General features: G+C 29.7%; 1 protein-coding gene across 4 annotated transcripts in view; it reads left to right on the top strand.

Annotated features, from left to right (window-relative positions):
* Nucleotides 1-19,895, top strand: part of LOC142330573 (putative inorganic phosphate cotransporter) — a 134,498-nt gene extending 114,603 nt beyond the window's left edge. For all 4 annotated transcript variants that reach the window (XM_075375953.1, XM_075375951.1, XM_075375954.1 and 1 more), the window contains 5 exons: nt 86-309; nt 5,568-5,717; nt 9,307-9,439; nt 12,517-12,755; nt 14,505-19,895. In XM_075375953.1, coding sequence (XP_075232068.1) covers nt 86-309; nt 5,568-5,717; nt 9,307-9,439; nt 12,517-12,755; nt 14,505-14,726 — 968 coding nt within the window. In that variant the 3' untranslated portion in view covers nt 14,727-19,895. The remainder of the gene's footprint in view (nt 1-85; nt 310-5,567; nt 5,718-9,306; nt 9,440-12,516; nt 12,756-14,504) is intronic.
* The last annotated feature ends 3,302 nt before the right edge of the window (nt 19,896-23,197 follow it).

The raw sequence follows: 23,197 nt of genomic DNA, 5'->3' as shown, positions 1-23,197 counted from the left end.
ATCATTATCACCAAATGTAGTTTTTTATAATTTTATCATAAATGAACCAAATCTTTACATGTTTCATAAAGTTTTTTGTTCCCAGGTGTTCAAATAGGTACAGTCATAGCCAGTGCACTAAGCGGTATTATAATGCAGTATGTACCGGGTGGATGGCCAAATGTATTTTATTTCTATGGTGCAGCAGGATTGGTATGGTTTTTAATATGGTGTATTTTATGTTACAATGATCCTTCTTCACATCCATTTATATCTGAAGAAGAAAAAGTATACCTACAAACAACAATTGGACAGCTTGAACAGAATAAGGTACAGAAAAATGGTTAAATCTTATTTTTAGTTTTTTTTATGAGTGTAGTTCATACACCTTAGATATGTAGATGTCACCAGCCTCCATGACGTGAGTGGTAGCATCTTGGCCTTTCATCCGGAGGTCCCGGGTTTGAATCCCAGTCAGGCATGGGATTGTCATATACATCTAATCCTCTAAAGCAATATCTAATGGTGGTCCTAGAGGTAAAACAAAAGGTATGTAGATGTTCACGGTATATTAGAAGAACTTGAAGAATTATAAGATTAGACAAACCTAAATAAAAGAATGTCTATCTCATTGTCTCTATTGTCAGTAAACAATTTTTTCCTAAACCATGCTGAAAGTTTAATATCATATGCTTTTCAAGAAATGCTAAAAGTCTTTTTTCATGATTTTTACAAATACTTCAGAAAATACGAACAATAATGAAACTTATCTATAATTTTGTAAATTAAGTCTTAAAACAGTTAGGGAATACTCCTTTGCTAAAGGATTCATTAATTAAATTTGTAAGGGAATAACAGTAGCACATATGATTCTTTTAAAATACTAACAGTAATATCATCAATACACATGGAATATTTACTCTTTATATTTAAAATATTAAAAATTCCTACGTTTTAAATTCTTATTTTAAATTCCTAAGTATCAAAAGGAAATAAAAATACCGATTCATCAGCAAAAATGTTAAAGGTGAATTGCTTTGTTTGAAGTACTGGAAAAGAAATTATTAAATTCCTTTACTACCTACAAAGATGTGAAATAAGAAAGTTGAGTTCTTTTGTATCTTTGCTATGATTTGTTTTATTTTCAAATGTGCATTTACCTTTGATAACTGCCCTCGTGGTCTAAGATTTTTTGTTTTAATTAGATATTAAATTGTCATAAAATAAGCTTTTATCAGTCGAAATAACTTTAGGATAATTGTTTATAATTGTAGCTTATTATCCACATTTCAAAGAAATTTCTTAGCATACAGCTAGATTTTACAATTCCTATCTATTTTTCTTTTTTTGTTTAAACTGATTATTTTATTTCTGAAGAACAAGCTAAAAAGAAAACCTTCTGAAACTCATAAAGAAAATTGTTAAATTTTTCATCAAAGCTAATTTTGTTGTTATTTTCCCCAATTTGTTTCTGGCAACAACGTTCTCAATTTTGTAACTGAATCTTTATTGATCATCCTTTTGAAAGAATAAAAGAAATAATTTTCTCACTGCACTTTTTCATTAGTAAATGATACTAATGAAATTTATGATTATGATCTGAATGACCGTAATCTGTACAAAAAGGTTGAAAATTGCATTATGGTAAATTTCAAAAAATATTTTCTATACAGGTGGCTAAAGTTCTTTGTAATTTTGATTGGTTTGAAAATTGAAATATTTAAACATCCTGCTAACTCAAACATAGCCAATAGTTCATTCATCAGAAGACTGGTATTGTCCAAAGTAAACATTAAAAAGCAGCACAATATGACCCTGAATTTACTAAGAATTTAAAAACATTTTCAATAGTTTATTTAAAAAGGTTTCAAAATAACCAGAGGAGATATATAAATTACCATCAATATTAACTTTAACTACCAGAGATTCAACCCAAGAGTCCAGTACACTTCCCAACTTCCAGCAGCTATTATAAAAGGAAAGTAATCTCTTCTTAAATCTTTCTGATGGATATTTAAACAACTCCATATTAATTTTGTCAGGCCATGGTGCCTTTCTATTTCTGCAACTCCCTAGTGCATTACTGAGTTCTTTAAACATTAGATCATCAACATTTGCATCACTTTCCATATCTATAACGTTACCCTCTCCTGAAGTCCATAAAGACTGAAAATAATTCAATCATACTTCCTCTGATTTCGAATTAAGTCATAAGGTATCCCTGTTACCAGAGTTCAACTGATTTAAAATTTTATATACTTTCCCCTAACTTCCATGTACATCATGTTCATTATCAGTCACAGATCACTTTCATCTTTGTCTTTTATATTTCTGTATTTCCTTCTTCATGACAGCCGATTTCCTCCTGTATTCACTAAAGTTTTCAGAAGTTCTGTTCTGTAAATAGTTTAAGTAAGCAGCTTTTTTATCTTGTGTAAGAGTAGCTATATCTTTGTTTCACAAAGGGAGTCTTTTCCTGCTGCCCTTTTTCTTTTGCTTCCCCAAAACTTCTGAAGCTGCCTTTAACAATACATCTGTTATCTCTTCCCACTCTCTATTAGTATTATTATTATTCAGCATAAACTGAAGGTATTCATCCAATCTCCTCTTGTAATGATCCCTAATATTTAGATCTTCAAGTAAATTAACCCTAAATATTTCTTCAGAAACTGATTGTCTTTCCTGTGGCTTTTCACAACTACAAGGTATTGCAACTTTAGATCATAAAAGAAAGGGATCTGTATGCACATCAATCCTTGATAAACTTTAGTATCTTAAATAAACAGAAACAATTCATAATTCGCTATTACATAATCAATAACACTGGGAACAAAAAAATAATTTTTTTTGTCTCAGAAAGAAAAATATGTGATTCTGATAGTATTTTTTATCCTGAATTCAAATATGATATCAGTTTTTTCCCATCACACAAGATTTCCGAGAGACAGATATTTATAATTTCAAACATTTTAATACTTTCTGCATTCTCAACTACACAATATTCAAACATCTGACTCACCTAGAAAATAAGAAATGATTATTTTCTACTATATTTCGCCTGTAGAGCATCCTCTTGATGGTCCAACAATAATCAGCTAGCATATTAGGATTCCATTTGCCTTGATATCTCTTTTCCATAGCTGAACTCTCCTGATGAAAGCATTCCCTGTGCTCATCATTCAAGATTTTCCGGGAAGAAATCTAGGTGCGAGTGCAGGAAGTGTACTTTTAACAAAATAATACTACCCAACTTTTTTATAAGATCGTTGACAATATCACAATAATTTCCACCTTGCGATTTCCCAAAAAACTAACATTTTAAAATGCTTGTCAAGCTGCTTTCTCCAGTGGATTCAGTACTTCCTCAAACTTTACATCATGCATTAATGATCATATCTGTGGACCCACAAACAATCTTTCTTTAATTTTTGCATTACTAATTTTAGGAAACTTCTGTTTTAAGTACATGAAACCAGGAGTATTGACCTTGGCCTTGACAAAATTCTTCATTAATCCTAGTTTGATATGTAACAGAGGTAGATACACATTTTTATGATTACACAATGGGTCATGTTTCACATTTTTCTGTTCAAGAATGAGTGATTCACGTTTAGACCATTCTTTTCTAAGGAAATGGTTTATTTTTACCCTACTAACCCAGTCACACAGAAAAAAACAGTACTTTGGGTAACCAAGCTGCTGATCAAGAATACGTACAATTACCTTCAAATTACCACAGTAAGGGTAATGACGTGTTAAATATATTGTACTTCAACATTCAAAAAATTCAAAGTTATGTGTTAGTAGGTAGTATGAGTAGAGTAACATTGCCCAGTAGTGCATTAAGTATTACAAGTAGAATAACATGTAAACAACAATGACCATAAAAAGTTATCTGTAAATGTGTGAATACTGTCTTCCAGCTGTTTGTTGCTGAACCACTAATTAACAACAACATCTCCTTTCCTTACTACTGTGAAGTATAATAGAAGTCATACAACACAGGCTGCCAATATATGAATTATGAATGAAGTTTCCTCAAAGTCTTTACTGAATTAACTATACCAGTTCATCTGGAGGTATTTACCTAAATTTATCATACAACTTCAACAAAAGAGAAATTTTTTTTTTTTTAGTATTGTGCTTATTTTAATAATGGATTAATAATAATAATAATATTGCTAAAAACTATGGACAAGCTGTGCACCATTGATAGTCATTCCTATTAAATCAGCACCACTCAGGAGTTTTTGAGTCAATATTACAATTTCAACACAATCTTAGAGCACATTTTTTGTTTACTGCCAGATGAGATGAAAAGAAAAATGAGCTATTCTTTCACAGAGAAGAAAGTGCATGTACTGCATTTTCATCATTACATAATTAAAATTTGAGTTCTGCCTTGCTCAATTGTAATTTCAATTCATTTGAATAGTTTGTACTGGAACAACTTTTTTCCTGTTTTATTGAATTGTTATAAGTAATTTAATTGGACTCTTTAATCAATTACATTATCTCATCTTACTATATGAATATCTAACTTAAGAGGTAACTTTCTATAGTACATTTGGGTGTTTTTATACTTTTTTATATATTTCATTTTTGTAAAAATTTTGAAAATATTTTTTTAATTTTTTTGTAAGAAATTTTTATGGAATGTAAGTTAATCTTAGATTTTATATTGAAATGTCACAAAAGTGTAGACTAACCTCTGGAGTCTTAAACCCAAAGGTTTTTCAAGAGCAGCAGTTTGACTGGCTATCAAGCAGCTGAAGTCAGAAGTCTCACTGTGATAGCGTCAATCTTAAAATGGTTCTGAAACGGTTTTCCAGCTGTTTCTATAGATTGGAAGAAACTAATGCTTCCATGAGAATTACACATAAGTGAGTGCCCATAGCACTGCTCTGTTTGGGCAAGAATTTGTTCATGAAGCGGCCAGACCTCAATAATGAGAGAATAGTGACTGGGAGGATTGGTACACAGTGTCAGTCAGAAAAACAATCATTTTGAATGGATACATTAACTCCACCCATACATGTACAAAACCAAAATAACAATTTCTCCCACTAGCTGCTTCAGCCTACTGATCATACAGTAAGTTTATTGATAACGATTTCCACAATAGAACATTTATAATTATGACAATTTTCCATTATAAAGTTTTGAAGCAAATGTGGCAGTGCCATTTGTGTACTACAGGGGCATAAATATTTTTCTTGAATAAGACAACATACCTTATCTCTTATAATCTGATAATTCCACAACACAAAAAAGTCTCAGAGGATAGTACTGAAAATGAAAAAGGATGTGCAGTAAATTAAAATCAAATCAGGGAGTGCCTTGTCTCATATCAGGCCACCTGCAATCATTTGGTTGTAAGTACTAGTGTATTGCCAATCTCTCAGTTTTATTGTAATTCGGCCAAAAAGATCCCAGCTGATTTTCCTCTTTAACTGTTCAATAAGCCTGTGCCTGTGTTTTTAAATTATATTTATATTAAAATTCAACTGATATTTATTTTTAAAATTCTATTTTTGATTGGCTTTATTATTAGATGTAATGAAGTGATTTTCTTTACTTTAATGTAGGGTTTGTCAACACCTTGGAAGTCTATATTAACATCTGGTCCTGTTTGGGGATTAATTATTGCTGAGATAGGCCATGATTGGGGATTGTACACAATGGTTACCGATTTACCAAAGTATATGAGTGATGTTATGCACTTTAATATTGCTGAAGTAAGTGATTTTTTTTTTTTTTTAGTTTTATTTTCAGTATCTTTGTAGACACTGATTAAGTAAATGATAATAACTTGTAATCAGGTAGTTATAAACATTAAAAAAAAATTTTTTTTGTTAAGAAAAATTTGAAAATAATGTTTATTTATTTTCATCTGTCAATAATTAAGAAATAATTGAATAGTTTTAACTTGTCAAATTATTAAAAAATGTGTGCAGAAATCATTTTTACTTTCCCTTCTATAGCTATAGCTCTGCTCTGCTATAGAAGGGAAAGTATGGTAAACAGTCCAATGCAGTTTTTATCGGATCTTTACGTTTTGACACCTAAGGAACCCAAAAAACGGGATGGAAATTTTCTGGATGTTCATATGTATGTGTGTGCTTGGTGTTAGGTGTTGCACCCTAAATCACCATATATCTCCAGAACTACTTGACCAATTTCGACAAAACTTGGTCACATTACTTATATACGAGGGCTATTCAGAAAGTAAGGAACGTTTCCACCTGACGCCGCCAGGCGCACGCCAATCGCGTATATATTGGTATGCTCGTGCTCGGCACCTCAGTCAGCGTCCAGCCATGACAACGGGAACATCTTCGCACTGCCCATTTTTTTATATACAAATTTGAAATGTGTGCTGCAATCGAAAATCCCGCCAGTTGTAAGGTGCGGTCTGCGATTCGTTTTTTGTTGGCAAAAAACTTAAAACCAATAGAAATTCATCGGAAACTGTGTGAAGTGTACGGGAACAACGTAATGAGTGAAAGTTCTGTCAGGAAGTGGTGCATTCAGTTTAAAAATGGCCGAACAAACGTTCACGATAAAGAGAAGAGTGGACGTCCGAGTATTGTGACTGACGATCTGGTCTCCAAAGTTGACGAAAAGATTCGTGAAAACCGCCGTTTCACAATAACTGAGCTTTCTCTATGTTTCCCACATAAGTTTCACGGACTTTATTGTTTGAAATTGTTTCACAGAAGCTAGGCTACCACAAATTTTGTGCAAGATGGATGCGTCACTGAGTGGTTGAGATCACAGGCGGCAGAATTCTATGACACAGGAATTTCAAACCTTGTCCACCGCTATGATAAATGCCTGAATTTGTATGGTGATTATGTTGAAAAGTAGTATTTTAGTCCCTCTTTCACATGCATATAATAAAAGATTTTTCTTGTACTTGGTTTTTTAAAATTCCAAAACGATCCTTACTTTCTGAATAGCCCTCGTATATGGGACATTGATACCTAAATTTTCAACTTAAAAGGTCAACGGGGTGAGACTGTAGATCAAGGTCATCCTGAGTATCTCAAGATTTTGCCTTATTAAGGTCTCATTCTTCTTAGGCACGTTTGTTAACAACTAAAAAATAATATTTCCAAAAAGGTTTTTCCAAAATAGCACAACTACCTCAAAAAATGCTCTAAATAAACTAGTGGTTGAGTGGGTATAGTGTGTCATTAGTACTCCCTCTCACCGCAAGCAGCACTGGTGTAGCACTGATGTACAGCTGCTGTAGTCGTTTTTTTTCTGTTTTAGCCTCTGGAACCACCATAAGGTATTACTTCAGAGGATGAATGAGGATGATAAGTATATGAATTAAATGAAGTGTAGTCTTGCACAGTCTCAGGTTGACCATTCCTGAGATGTGTCGTTAATTGAAACCCAACCACCAAAGAACATCCATGATCTAATATCTAGACCACCAACTATCATGGGTTGGTCTAGTGGTGATCGCAAATCAGCTGATTTCAAAGCCGAGAGTTCTATGGTTCAAATCCTAGAAAAGTCATTTACTGTTATACAGATTTGAATACTAGATTGTGGATACTGGTATTCTTTGCTGGTTGGGTTTCAATTAACCATACATATCAAGAATGGTCGACCTGAGACTGTACAAGACTACACTTCATTTACATTCATACATATCATCATCATTCATCCTCTGAAATAATACCTTATGGAGATTTCGAAGGCTAAACAGAAAAAGAAGAGAGAGCTTTAGTCATCTGCTATGTTGTAACGTCACAGATGTGCAGTAGAATTAAATAAATGAATAATATTTAAAATGGCTGTTAGTACCACCATACCTGTGTGAATGGAATATGGTATGTGCGCAAGCTTTAGTTAGAAACATTGAATTAAATAAACAAAAAATATTATTTTTTAAGAAAATAAATATTTTAAATTAAGTTTTGTGTGTAGGTCGTACATCAGAAAAAAGCCATGTGGATGGTAAGTGCTACAACTGTGTTGTCAGCTTTTTTTGTTAGATATTGATATAATGGAGAAAAAGTTGTTAGTGATGGCCCACTAATTTTATTAATTGGCATGCTGATTTTATAGATCAGTTGGTCTTATATTTGATTATCGGCAAGGATATGTATTCATACCTATTATCCACATCATCATCTTCTTTAATTAAATAATTGAAAAACATGTCTCCAGTTGAAATTAAAAAAATATAAAATTTTAGATTAGGTGTAATCAATTAGTTTTAGTAAGAAATCAGAGTGAGAGAAATGGGTGCAATATAAAGGAACACATGTCCAGCTGGAAAGGACTTTGCAACATTTTTATTTGACTACTACTACTGAGTTAAATTCAATAACATCTTAATTTAATTTGTTGAAATTAATAAAATTAATAAGTGACCAGAAAATATTTAATATATATGTTAATATATTTTAAAATATATATGTTAAATAATATATATATTAAAATATTTAATATATATCTTCACCATTATTGGTCTAATAAGGACCAGTAATGGTGAAGATCTTGCTTAGGATCATTAGAATCATAGAATTTAATATATCTGCTTAGTTTAGAATCATTTTCTATCACATTACTCTTCCTATCTCCTTAATGAATATTTTCTCTGAGCAGATATTTTATTGTAGATCATTAGCTTGTTACCCGTTTAGAGAAGACTATAGCATAATTATACACCCTCATTTTTGGTCAATGTTACTGTTATATTTTTATACCTCCATGTTATATTTTTATACCTCTCTGAAAGAGGGGTACAGAGCTGGAAAAATAATATTTTATGGAAGACGAGGTGGTAACAACTAAAGGCAGAAGAGAAAGGTTCAGAAAGAAGTAGTTAGAATAGATATATTAGAAAATTTTCATTTAATAAAATATTTGAGTTGCCTCAAAATGGAGTCCCATGGTGTTTTGGGTACCTCATACCAAAATAAATAATTTTGAGATAGGCACATAAGCTAAATTTAATTTTTCTGTGTTTAAATGTTGAAAAGTTATTTAAGGTTTCCCATTCTTTATTAACATATAATGTATAATTAACATACATTGCATACATGTATGCAATGTATCTTTCAAGGACTGAAATATGACTTAAGATTATACATTTTTTAAAAGCTTTTCTTTTTCATTGTAATCATTTTGCAGGATTTTTTTTATCTAGGTTATTACATTAGTATTCTGCTGAGTATCAATTTTATTATTTTTAGATGTATTATTTATAGAGTTTTCCTTTAGTATTTTGATTCAATTAATAAACAAAGATTGTGTGTACGATGTAGTGTATGTATAATTCAACACTAAACAACCTTTTTTCAGAATGGACTACTATCTTCATTGCCATATCTTGTTATGTGGTTTATATCATTATCTTCTGGCGTTATTGCAGATTGGGTCCTAAAGCATGATTTTTGTAGTATTACTACACTCAGGAAAATACTTGCTACAGTAGGTATGTATTGACTTTCAAATTTTATATTATTAAATTTAAAATGTTATGTAACTGTTAACTGGTCTTTTTCTTCTTTGGTCCTCCAAGATTAATGCCATTGACCTGTTTATCTTCATCATCCCCCAGTCTTGGTCTTCAGTACTTCTCTTTCCTAATATCTGATACTCCATCACTCATTAAAATGTCTGTTTAGAAAACATATGTAACTTTTCTTGTTCTTATAATTAAATGCTTGATCAGGTATTGGTGTTAAAAAATATAAAAATTATTGAAAATGTAAAGGTGTGGAGCATCACCCATGCTTGATCAAGATTTGCTCATATACATTTATTGTTAACTTGTGTAATTAATAATTATCTTTTTCATTTACATATCTTTTCTTCTATCTCCCCACTTAAGCCTGCAGATTGTAGTTGGAATATTTTTTTTGGTGTATAGTATGTATGTGTATGTGCACACAGGCATGCGCAGATCTTTTTAGTTCAGAAAAAATGCCAATTTGACCCAGTAGCTTAAAGATAAAAGACTGAGACACTACTACTCTACCATGGAGGTCAGTGTAGCGGTTACATTATTTTATCAAAATATTCTGTGGAATTAAAATATATTTTTTTCTAAGGAGGCTTGGGTTTTGCAAATATGATGATGCATAAAATTTATGGCATATGAAAAATTCAAACCCAGAATCTTCCACTGAAAGAAAGACAGATGCTATCCTCTGCCCCAAAGTGAAGGTCACTGTTTTAATCTCATTTTTACTATATTATATTACTGATCTTCTTCATTTTAATTTTTTATATTTCTTCAATTATTTGACTGATTTTATGCATTTTCCCATTTTGTACTGTTCTGTATCAAATGTTTAGCTTCAAATGCCTCCTATTTTTTGAGACAGATATGTTTTGATTTCTGCAAGAAAAGAAAGAAGTTATAAAATTGAAGAGGCCTACTCTCATAATTATTTTATGTTAAATATGCTTCTATATCTATTTAAGCTAATTTTATGGAAATGTTCATGCACAATATTAAATTTGTACTCACTAGAACTTGAAATTACACTATTGAATTGTGTAATGCTGCATTCTTTCACTGCAGAAACAAGGAAATTAATTTATTATTTTAAAATATCAGTTTCAGTTTTTCTTATTGTCTCTCTAAAGAAAATGCCACTCATAGATACTACTTTTGAAAGTAGTGATGTTTAATATACATACAATCCTATGTTGAATAATATCATTTATGATTAAAATGATCTGCATTTTTTGGGCTTACAATGGTTAATATCCAAATATATGTTTGATTTTGGTGAAAGAAAGCGACTTTTCCTAGTAAACTGCAACCAAAATATGACTATGTGGTTACCATTAACCACCAAATGTAATACCACCAATGTTATTATCACCAAATGTAATATTTTAACAATCTAATATGTATTAGTCTTATGAGAAAAGGGATTCATTAATCGAGTAGAGAACATTATCAATTAAATATATCTAATCTTGTGAATGGCAATTCATTTCAACATTTTGTAAGGTTTTATTTTAACTCGTAAATATGATGAGGAAACACTTTAAATTGTGTTTTGCAATGTGAATATTACCTCCTTATTTCTTAATTCCATTCTTATTCCTTAATAATTTGTTCATTATTTTTTAAGGCTTAAGATTTTACAAGCATAACAGTTTGATATATGTACAAAATTGAAATAGTTGGTAAACCTAGCGATAAAAAATCTTCTTGAAGCTATATTTGCTTTATTTATAACAAACATCTATTTATAATTTGTTTGATTTAAAAATTCAAAAGATGTAAATTAGAATATGCAGACACTCCACAAAACAACTTAATATCTAACATATCACAAAATAATACCATAAAAACAATGTTGTACCATTCAGTCTACCAATTTTTACATTCTTGGTTATAACCGCTCTTGCTGTTGCAGCAGCATTGCTAAAAAGGGAAAATATAGTGAACGAGTAGCCATAATTTTGGGTATAAGTGTTTCTAGCAATTTCAAGATCCTCTTAGTCCAAAAAAATGTTTTAGAAATTTTCAGATGTACATACATAAGTACAGTGTATTGGCTGGTATTTTAATTAATATTTCTAGGCTGGAAAAACATAAATTCTTTGAAAATGTCTCAAAAAATTCTTTATATGGGAAATTGATGACTTTTATTTTGAAAAAATTAAAAAAAGTAAAGGGTAGTATTAGCCATTTTAAAATTTTGTTTAATGATCATAGAAGTTTTGCAGCTGTTCTCTAAATATTGCACAAGTCATTGATGTTTAAAAAACCCCTATGGTGTATTTGAAATAAAAATTTATCAAGAGTGAAGTCGGGAAAGTTATGCAACCCTTTAATGGACTTTTCTTAAAGTATACACACCAGATGCTAATTTACTAAAACAATCATTTTTTTAATGATTAAAATTATTTGAAAGTAGCTGCTAAAAATGTACAGCCAGTATTTTATTTACTGCATTTCTGTTGATATGTATGTTTGATTTATGTGTTCTTGTTCCTTATTTGAGTTTAAGCCCCAGTTGGAAAGTAATTGATCCAGGGAAAAAATGGCCTGAGAGATGAACCACAATTTGAAGAATGATCTTAGTCAAGCTGCTCAACAGTCTGACTTTTATATGTAATTTTTCCCAGTAATCTCTTTTTCCATGACCATTCATTAATTGTTATATTATATCATTTGTAGACTATAACTAATTGTAGTATATCTATATATATTATATATAATTCTGCTATTTATTTACTCATTTCATTGTATTATTTTCATACATAATTTATTGTTAATTTGGTTTGTATGAAAACGAAACAATTAAATTATCATAGTAGTTTAGTTGAAAATTTATAGGTACTTGAAATCTAAATAAATACACCATTTTCTCATAATTTTTAATGTTAAATATAGTGTTTAGTCAACATTTAATATAAAATCATGGAATCATCATTATCAACTGATCATGTAAATATTGTTTTTATTAGTCTTTTTATATCATTAGTGAATTTATTTGATTTATATCTTATAGATTATTTCATAAAACATTCTTCATTTTTCAGGTGGTGTTGGCCCAGCTGTTGGTGTTATACTTGCATCATACGCTGGCTGTAATCGATCTTTAGTTGCTACACTTTTTGCAGTTGGAATGGGATTAATGGGCTTCTTTTATGCAAGCTTAAGAGTCAATTCCTTAGATTTAAGTCCTAATTTTTCTGGAACTATTATGGCCCTGGTAAATGGTTTAGGATCCTTGTCTGGAATGGCTACACCGTACCTAATAGGTGTACTTACTCCAAATGTAAGTAGGCAGTGTCTATTTTAAATAGATATTCTATTTTTTAATTGTCCTGAAAAAAAAATGAACAAGTGAAACAATACTAAATATATCTTGTATTGTAATTGATCTTGTATTGATTGAAAGAATTCAGAAACAATCTAGGCATGAATCCTGATAATAAAAGCAACATTTAACTGAATAATAACTTTAATAAGTCATAAGATGTAATTAAAAAGCATATATACTCTTTTAACATTTGTTTGTGTATGTACAGATATATATATTACATATCAAATGGTCTGGTACATTATATAATTTTTTTTTGAATTTCCAAGTTCAGACACATTAAAAAAAAGATGCTATTAGAATCATTAATGTGTTGTAATAATATTCATTGCCACATTTTGTATTATAGCTTTAAACATTGCAGTTTTCTGGCAGACTGCAACTAAGAAATACTACATACTGATTGCCCAACAATTGATTAATGTAGATTTAGATACTTCTTCAGCTTGAAAGGATGATTGGCCATTATGGATGTATGTCTGCTGCAATCCACTCATCTGAATAAATGCCCAACTGGATTCTCCTTGCCTTATCATCTATAGATTTTATGCAATTATTTTATTACTGGAAGTAATGTATTACTGACCAATTTAAATGGATTACACAAGTTTTCAGTGCGTAACTATTGCTCAATAATAAACTATGACTCATCTAGTTAATGACTGCTGCAGAGCTTTTTGAAATAACATTAAAACTCTTTTATTTAACTCCCACTCTCTTTCTTCCACATCAAACCTTCCAATTTATTTTCATCCGCTTTCCATTACAGTTGACTTGAAATTTTCCACATATGTTCATTCCTAGTGAGCAACATGATAATTGGTCACTAATGGCATCAATTACGTGATAATTAGTGACACTGTAATAAAATCATAACGTAAATTTCACAGGGAAAACCAAGCTACATCTTTACTATAAAAGTGTTATGTCATCTCTATTTTAATGCTAAAATATATATATATTTTTTTAAAAAAGGCTGTCCACCACTATTTTTATAATACGTATTCCATTTGCTGACAACCAATTTTATTGGTGATCATTTAATAGTTTAACCATATTCCAGCCAGTGTGCACTATTATCACAAAGTTTATTATTGTGAATGAATGACTTGTATTGTACTGGTTTGGTTTGAGAATAGAGTTACTATTTAATTTATTCGAGCTTTATAAAGTGTGTAAAACAAAAAGTAGTAATACTGCTTTTATGCAAACTAATGTTTTACCTAAATAAAAGCAATATGAGCTTTGGGCATCTAATGTCGTTGAGCATAAGTAACATCCATGAAAGGTGGTGTAGTAAAAGACCAAGTGCACTAACCAACTTATGTTTTGTTTTCCCTTTCAATAAACAACTTTGAGATGTAGAATTGTTATTTGTTTTTCATTTAACACAATATATTCAGACTGCCTATAAATATAAAATAATTCTTAAAATAAAGTGCGGTGGACAGAAATAGAATTCATACCATAAAAATAGTGGTAGACAAGTAATGTAACTTAACCTTAATGTATTCAAAAAAAAAACCAAACCTGTAACTAACTCAAATACTTATACTTAATATTATAAATGCTATTAAATACCTAGTTAACTAGCAGTGATCTCATGAGCAGTCTACAATTTTATTTTTCATATGTTATAGATTATTTATTTTATGATCTTTCAGAGCTGAAAGTAATTGAAATTTTACTTTTTCTATTTTTCAGAGAACATTAAAAGAATGGAGAGTTGTATTTTGGATAATGTCATTATTCTTAATTATAACAAATTTTGCATTTCTTCTCTTTGGTTCCGGTGAAAAACAACCATGGGATGAACCAAAACCAAAACCAGACTCAGATTTAGAATTTGCTGTTAATTCAGATCTCAATAGAATAAATTTTGATACTGTTTCAAGTAAAGATAGCATTAAGGATAGAACGAAATAAGAAAATTTTAATTTTTAATTAACGTGTCTAATTTTATCAAAGTCATGTTAGTTATTAATACTGTGATCAGGAGATATCATCTTCAAGCATTTAAAATATTTTAGTTCAGAAAATGTGTAAATTAAATGGTATTGTTTTATTGACTTGTTTGAGTCAAATAATAAATTAAAATTTATTAAGAACAGGATAGAATCTTGGATTTGACTCAATTCATTTATAGAGATCTGCTGAAGGACCCAGATTTTCAATCGTTAGTTATAATTACTTATAATTTGATTATCCGATGTTACTGGTCAGTAAGGTTCAGACGATAGCTGTTAATTAGGACCAACTGGAGTTAGTCCTAATACTGGAAAAGAGTAACTGGCAAAATTTGATTAGACTTAAAAGAATGTTATAAAGCTTATAATTTTAAAATATATTATGTCTATATCTACTTTAAAAAATATTTTCAAATCGTGCTGCTTGGATCTTTAATACTCTCATGTTCTTGGACAATAGAACAATTTACTACATTGAAAGCTATTATCTACTGCCTTACACTTAAAGCATACTTTTTTACTGATATATTTTATTACACACTTTTTGTTTTCTTCTATTATAAAACATTTTAAGTTTGATTTTTTTCACATTGGGAAGAGAACAACTTTCTAACTTTGATTTAGAAAATGAATAAATAAAATAAAATTGATTAGTTAAGTTTGTATAATTATAACATTTTTTTTTTTATCTTAAGGGAATCCTTTTCTGCTAAACAAGACAATAAATTACTTCATTATAAATTGATAATTCCTTAACAGCTGAAACATTTCAGGTAGGACAAAACTTAGAAAATAATGTAAGCATTTCAGAACTTGGAAAATGAAATGTGATAACTTTGTTTAATTTACTATTTTCCAAAGATCACAAACAATTAACAACAAAAAACTGGGTCATTTTAAAAGGTATCTGGTAACCTTTGTTTTATAGTGTGTTGGATGTAACAGCAGGCTGTTTGGATTAAGTAGTTGTTATTAATCGTAAAAACAATGACAGTTGAAATCAACAAAAAAGAAACATAAAATATTTCTTTAACTCACTATTTATTATTGTGAAGAAAAGAAAAGCATCATATATAGTGATAAAAATTCAGTAAGTTGCTTTAATTACATTAAAAATGTTCTGCTTTAGTCTTTCTATAATTTTTTTCTATTATTGCCAGATCCTAATTTTGTAATTGGAATTAGTGATCATGAGTTCGGAACACTTTTTTCACATAAGCAGACCCAATCTATCTTTGTATAGATTTTCTCTGGTTTATAATTCATCTGTGGTCATATTTTATGCCAATTTCTTTATAAAGTTTTTCTCTACATAAAATTTACCTTTTGAAAAACTTGCTGTCTTAATTGACACACCTTAGCAAGTTACTGTATTTAATGAAGTATTATATTTCTGAAGTTAACAACTCAGACTTTATAAAAAATTAAATATTTATATTCTTAACATTGTGGTATTAAAGACATTTTTTATTTCAAAATAATAAAGCATTTTTTCTAAAGGGTGTATGAATCTAAATGACAAAAACTTTGCACTGAATATTAATCCATAATATTTTTTACTTTTCTTATATTTGTTGCTCTAAAAATTGCATATAGAATTTTCTTCTGGTATAACATAGCTTTCTTTAACAAATTAATCTGTTTATAATTTTTTTTTTTTTGTAATTTAAGCTAGTAATACCATTACATCTCTGTCTAAAGTTCACCTATGCTGGTACCGTTAAATATAACATACCCAGTCATAGATTGATTGCATATGACCATTTATATTTTCATATGAGACAGTTTTTTTTAATACTTTTATTTATAGTTGCATCAACAATTAAAGTTACCAGTGAGTGACTTATCAGTGTAATGCAACTATACCAGTAAATTTGTGGTCTTGAACAATCATGTCGATCACTCCTGAGACGTGTGGTTAATTGAAACCCAACCACCAAAGAACACCCGTATCCACGACCTAGTATTCAAATCTGAATAAAAGTAAACTAGCTTTATTAGGATCTGAACCTGAGAACTTCAACTTTGAAATCAACTGATTTACAAGTTTACCATTAGACCAACCCGGTGGAGTTTAGACAGTTTTAGTTTTGTTTTTTTACAGTTTAACCATCCACTTTTAATAAAGCTTTGTAATATTAAAGTTTAATACACATGTATTGATAGGTATTGTGTTAATACTTTTTTAACTAATTTGTCAAGAGTTTTATTATGATTAATGTAAAAATAATAATAAACAAGAAAGTTTTTTCTTACCATTTTCTGTTTTTCTTTTTCTTAATGTGGCTAAGACAAAAATGTATATGGTTGGAAAGTAAGACGATTAAAAAAATTCATGAACAGACAAAATATTCACTGCACAGACAAGTGCAGTGGGCAAAGATTCAGCAAATATTTTTTTCTTGTTCATTTCAAACCAAAAATAATGATTTTTCTTTCACTCTATATGTAACAACAAACATATGATTCATGTAAATATATTTTTACTCTATAATGCTCATCATCTTTTACATACAAACTAAAACTTTATTTTAAGCTAAGTTTTTTTTTAATCTACAAAATGATTCAAAAGGAAAGGGAAGTAATTTGGGAACTGATTTGAGCTTGAAATATGGGAAAAATTCATAAAAATCTGAAAATGCTTTGTTATCAAGTTATGGCTAGCAAAAAATATCAGACAGATTTCAATTCCCCCTGGTGAAATGAGGTCATACTGAAATTTGTAAGGGGATAAGCTTAATGGTTGGTTTCTAATGTTTTTGATCTTAAAGATCTAATAAACAGGTCCCAGAACTGTATCTCCTGCAGTTTTCATGATATCCAACGTAAATCAAAAAATTTGTTAATGAAAAACGTGTTTTTTTAGGTCAAGTAAAATAACTTTGTTAAATGACTAATAAATGTGTGAATTTTAACAAAAAAATTTATTTTATTTTAACAAAATATCTAGAAGAATTTAATTCCAAGAAAACTGATCTAATAAAGTCTATGAAACAAAAAAATCAACTTTTATTATTAAAAACAAAAATCTTAATGTAAAAATATTATGAATTTTAGAAATCAAAAACAGCTGTTTTTAGTGCAATAGGTATTTAAACTTTGAAAAATAAAAATACTTACAATTTACTTTTTACAAAATCCTCACTATGGTTTATACTACATTAATTTACAATAAATGTTTAAAAATTTCATCACTGATATTGTACTTTTTATATTTTCTGTCGCCAACCTAATGATATCTTCGCATTCCTTGGTGTAGGCACAGCAATGAGAATGTGAGTGATCAGGTCCCCACATGTCTACTTTTTGCTGTATACCTTGCATTTCATCCTCCCCATAAACAGGAATCTAAGGGAGTATGGTTTGGTGATCTAGATGACCAATTTACTGGTCCTCTATGTCCAACCCATTTACCAGTTTCACCAATGAGAAATTTTCAACATTGTATGAAATTCGCTGTTTAAAAATTCCAGATAATTTTTCCTCATTACTTGATGTTCTAGTACGAAAGGGCCAATTAATTGGTTGTCGATCATGTAACCAAACATTCACAGAAAATTGTTGCTGGAAATTTGATTCAACTACAGCGTGCGAGTTTTCTTTAGACCACCAATGTGAATTCTATGTTCTTTATGCCATTATGGGTAAAAGTAGCTTCGTCCAAGAATAATATGAATAAATTAAGTGGTAGTTATTGTTTACCCATTGATAAAACTGCAGTTGTCTAGCATAGTCACCAAGCTGGAGGTGTTGATCTTTTTGAACATGGTAAGGACACAATCTGTGAGCATGAAATGTCCTCCATACTGTACTTTGTGTAATGTTATGTCGAGTCATGTAGAAATTCTTCATTTGCACATTACAGGACTAAGCTGTATATCAGCTGAAGAATGTTTTCCCTTTCATCACCATGTATAGCTGATGTTCAAATGAAACATAAGCAGTGGAAAGTGTACCAGTCTTTTGAAGATTACTAAAAATTCTACAGAATACTTTATGGTTTGCAACTACTCGTCCAGGATATTTAAGTTGCAGTTGGACTCTTCCACTGCAGCTGAAGCACTTCCATCGCAATAATAAAAGTTGATTTTTTTTGTTTCATAGACTTCATTACATCAATTTTCTCAGAATTAAATTCTCTAGAAGTTAAATTAATAAAGTTTTACTTATTTATTAGTCATTTAACAAAATATTGTACATCAAACCTAAAAAACGTGTTCAACAAATGTTTCTGTTTTACATTGGATATCATGAAAACTATGGGAGATACAGTTCTAGGATCTATTTTATTCAATTTTTAAGGTCAAAAAACATAAGAAACTATCAAGCTTACCATCTTATATAACAGCTTAAAAATTTCAGTATGATCTCATTTCACCAGGAGAACTGAAATCTGGGTGAAATTTTTCACTAGCCATCTCAATAAAAAGCGGTTTCAGATGTATGTTTTTATGAACTTTTCCCCTATTTCAAGCTCTAGAATCAGTTCCCAAATTACTTCCTTTTTCTCCTAAATCATCCAGTAATTAAATAAGTTTATATACAGAGTGTGATATTAATTATTTGTATATAAATAAGAATGAGTGGGATGATGATTTCATTAGTGTTCAAAATTACATTTTCACTGATGAATGAATGTTTTAAAATCTTAATTGTAAGATAATTGTGAAGTAATTTCTTTAAGACTTTACAGTAATTTAGTAAATCTTATAGATTATGAGAATTGCTTTTGAGAACAGTTTTCCATATTATAAACTGCTACCATGACTGATTAACTAGTATACATTAGAAGGTTTTAATTTGTGATAAAATTTATTCGGGTAAATGTTTAGGTCAGTGGAAATAATGAAGGATCTGATGAAAATGAATATCCAATCTACAAAAGTAATTCCCAAAATCTTTAAAACTTACTGAGTCACTGTATTTGGCGTTTTGTTAATTATATTAATTATAAAATATTAGATTTTATTTATCTATGTACATATAAAAATAAAAAGTGAAAGATATTTTAATAGATATCGCTTACTGTATATTATTCTTGTAAAAAATGTATCATAATAAACAATGCTACCAGTTTTTTTTTATATAAAATAATCACAGTCATTAATTTGGAAGAACTTTAACAAACCATATTGGTCAAATGAGTTTAAAAATCCATAATGTATTTCATTGAACTGCTGTAAGACTTGTAGGAGCAATTTGTTTTGGTAGCTTTCACTTAAGGAAATAAAAGTTTAAAAATCTGGTGCTGAATTGAAATGAAAAAATGATATAGTATCCTTAATCACCACTACTGCATTGGAATATGTCAAAGAAGTTAGATTCATTTTCCCTAATATTTCAGTTTTGGGTAAAAGAAGAAAAGTCATATAACTAAAAATGTTTTTTGTTATCTGAAAAAAATGTCAGAAATATAACCATTAAAAACACAAAGGACTACAAAAAAAGGTAGTTGCAATTTAAAAATAAATAAAAAGTAAAACGAAAAGGAAAAATGTAAGAAATTATACAAAACATTAATTCCATTCAACACAATAAGCTATTGTATGTGTTATCTCCCTCCTGAATCATTCATTTTGTCAAGTCATTCATCTGTATAATAATGCCCTGGTATATTTCCAAGACATCAAACTGACTGAAAGGACCTAACTTAAGAAATTGTTCAATGTACTGCTCACTGGAAAGCAATAAAAGCCAGCAGTTTTATAAAGGAAAGGGAAAAGCCAAACAGTAATGAAAATGAAGTGAAATTCAGGAGTTCCAAACATATAAAACCAGAACCAAAATTATTAAAAAACTAAATATAAGGTAAAAGTACAATAGAAACCTTACAGCAGACCAGTATTGAAGAGGGAGAACAATTGCATGATTATGTATCTTTTATGACACATTTAAATAGAAATCAGTTGAGTACTTGTTGGAGATATCCTCTAACGAATATCTGTAAGTCTTCTATGTCACACTAAAAAAGAAAACTGTATGAAAGAAAAATGACTTATGGAGACAGGAATCATATAAGTACATCAGTTGTAAAACAGGGTGAAACTTTCATTACCCACTGGGTTGGTCTAGTGGTGAACACGTCTTCCCAAATCAGCTGATTTGGAAGTCGAGAGTTCCAGCGTTCAAGTCCTAGTAAAGCCAGCTATTTTTACACGGACTTGAATACTAGGCCGTGGATACCGGTGTTCTTTGGTGGTTGGGTTTCAATTAACCACACATCTCAGGTATGGTCGAACTGAGAATGTACAAGACTACACTTCATTCACACTCATACATATCATCCTCATTCATCCTCTGAAGTATTATCTAAACGGTAGTTACCGGAGGCTAAACAGGAAAAAGAAAGAGGGTGAAACTTTCAGTCAATAAGTTGGCAAGCGCTTTACACCATATACATTTAAAATGTTTTGAATAAATAGTTGAAATGAATTAAGATTTTTATAAAGAATGCTAAGTACATTAAATTAATTTTTGTTTCTGATTATCATCATCTGGTGTTCTGCCTGGTGACAATTGATTGATCACAACTAACAAGTTTAGTATTAAATAGAAATATTAGCAACTCTTATATAAAGTGGGGGAATTTGTTACATAAAGAATAGTTAAATGAAATTGTATCAACATTATTATGACAGGATTGAAAAAGATGCAAATTGTTATTGTTATTCTTGGTTAACAAGATATTTAAAAATCAGAATTAGTCTTTTAAGAATTATCAAAATTATTATTGCTTTGATGTTAGTAAAATTTGGATCAGTATTTTATAACAAGTCTTACCGGTTAACAGGATAAAAATACCATGAAAACTGATTCATACAGACTTAAAAATACTTGTTTTTTTTAACAGCAGCTTCCTGATTTTAAAGAGTGTCTATATAGTTTAATAAGATCTAATTCGTTACAAAGCATAGAACAATAATAAATACTTTACAGTCCGTTCACATTTTTTTCATCATTAAAGTTAGTGATGTAAAAATTTACTGTAAGTTTATTTCTTGTAACACTGTGTTCTTGCAATTTTACATACCTGCTTTTAAAAAAATGTTACATTATTTCCATCCTAAAGATTTTCTTTTTTTGATTAATATTATAATGATTATTCAACACCAGATAATTTTTCAAGCAAGAAACACTTACTATAGTAAACATACTTTGATGAAATATTCATACATTCTGCTTTTGAATTTATTTTTAAAAATCTGAAAAGACAGATATGTGGCAATGATTAGCCAATAACCTATAATTTTACTTTGATCTACTCTTTTTTTTGTTTACTGTATAGTCAAATTTTCTTACTGAACTGTGCTGCATTTTTATAACCACTTATCACTATATTACACAAGAATAATATTTATTACGTAATAAGTACAACAAGCCAAATTATGCTTTTATTATGTTCCCCGGACACTAATACTTACCAATCACTGGGAAGCAAACCCTCAAGAAAAAGTTTTAAAAAATGTTTTGAATGAGAAGTGTTTCAAATTTTGTTTACTTAATTCGTATACCATTAAACATTTACATTCATCAAACTTCAGTACATCCTAGCAAGTAAATCAGAAGAAATCTGTTCTACCAAAAAGAAAATGAAATTTGATTCTCTGTTTGAAATTTTAAAGAAAATCTCTTAATGAAAGTTGTTTCAAATTTTATTTCATCCATTGAAATCATTAGCTAAAATGAATGGGGCAGCATGTATAATAAAAAGTAATTGTTTATCAAGAGAAGTGAGTCTGGTGTATATCCTGTTATTTTTTGTTTGTAAAGTAAACGGGGGAAGCCCACTCCTTTGTAATTACTTAACACAAAATCATAGCTCACGTAAAAACAGACACAAAGAGAAATAATGGGTAAGATATTGGATGTTAGATGGGATGATAATGAGCTAAAATTGAAACTCATGTATCTACAATTTATTTCAGTTTTGCATGAAACACAAAGATAATTTAGAAATAGAATCCATTTTTAGTAATTTATGGACAAAATTGTATATACAACTGCATATATTAATTAATAAATCCATCTAAGTGGATTTATTAATCACTTATTTATTACTCTTTAAATACAGAGTATTCAAAAAGTGAAGCAACCTTATGGGAAAATGAGAAACTTAACAGTAGTTTTTGAAAATGGGCTCCATTATGTGATTCACATAACTAAATACGACGTCACATGCTATTAAATATTTGTTGAGGAATTGCAGGAACACATCATTCAATTTTGCTCTACAATTCAGGAATGGTTTGACGAAAGTTTTGTAAGCAGCATCCTTAAGGTATTCTCACAAGAAAAAGTCAGGAGGGAATAAATCAGGAGATCAAGGGCACCACAACCCCTTAAAAATCACTTGTCCATGAAAACACTGATCCAATAGTGTTGTTGCTGTGTGAGCCATAACATTGTCCTGCTGAAACCATGTGTACTTTA

The sequence above is a fragment of the Lycorma delicatula genome, chromosome 9 (genome assembly GCF_047948215.1).
Source record: "Lycorma delicatula isolate Av1 chromosome 9, ASM4794821v1, whole genome shotgun sequence".
Lineage (NCBI taxonomy): Eukaryota > Metazoa > Arthropoda > Insecta > Hemiptera > Fulgoridae > Lycorma > Lycorma delicatula.
This window is presented reverse-complemented; position numbering and strand designations above follow the sequence as displayed.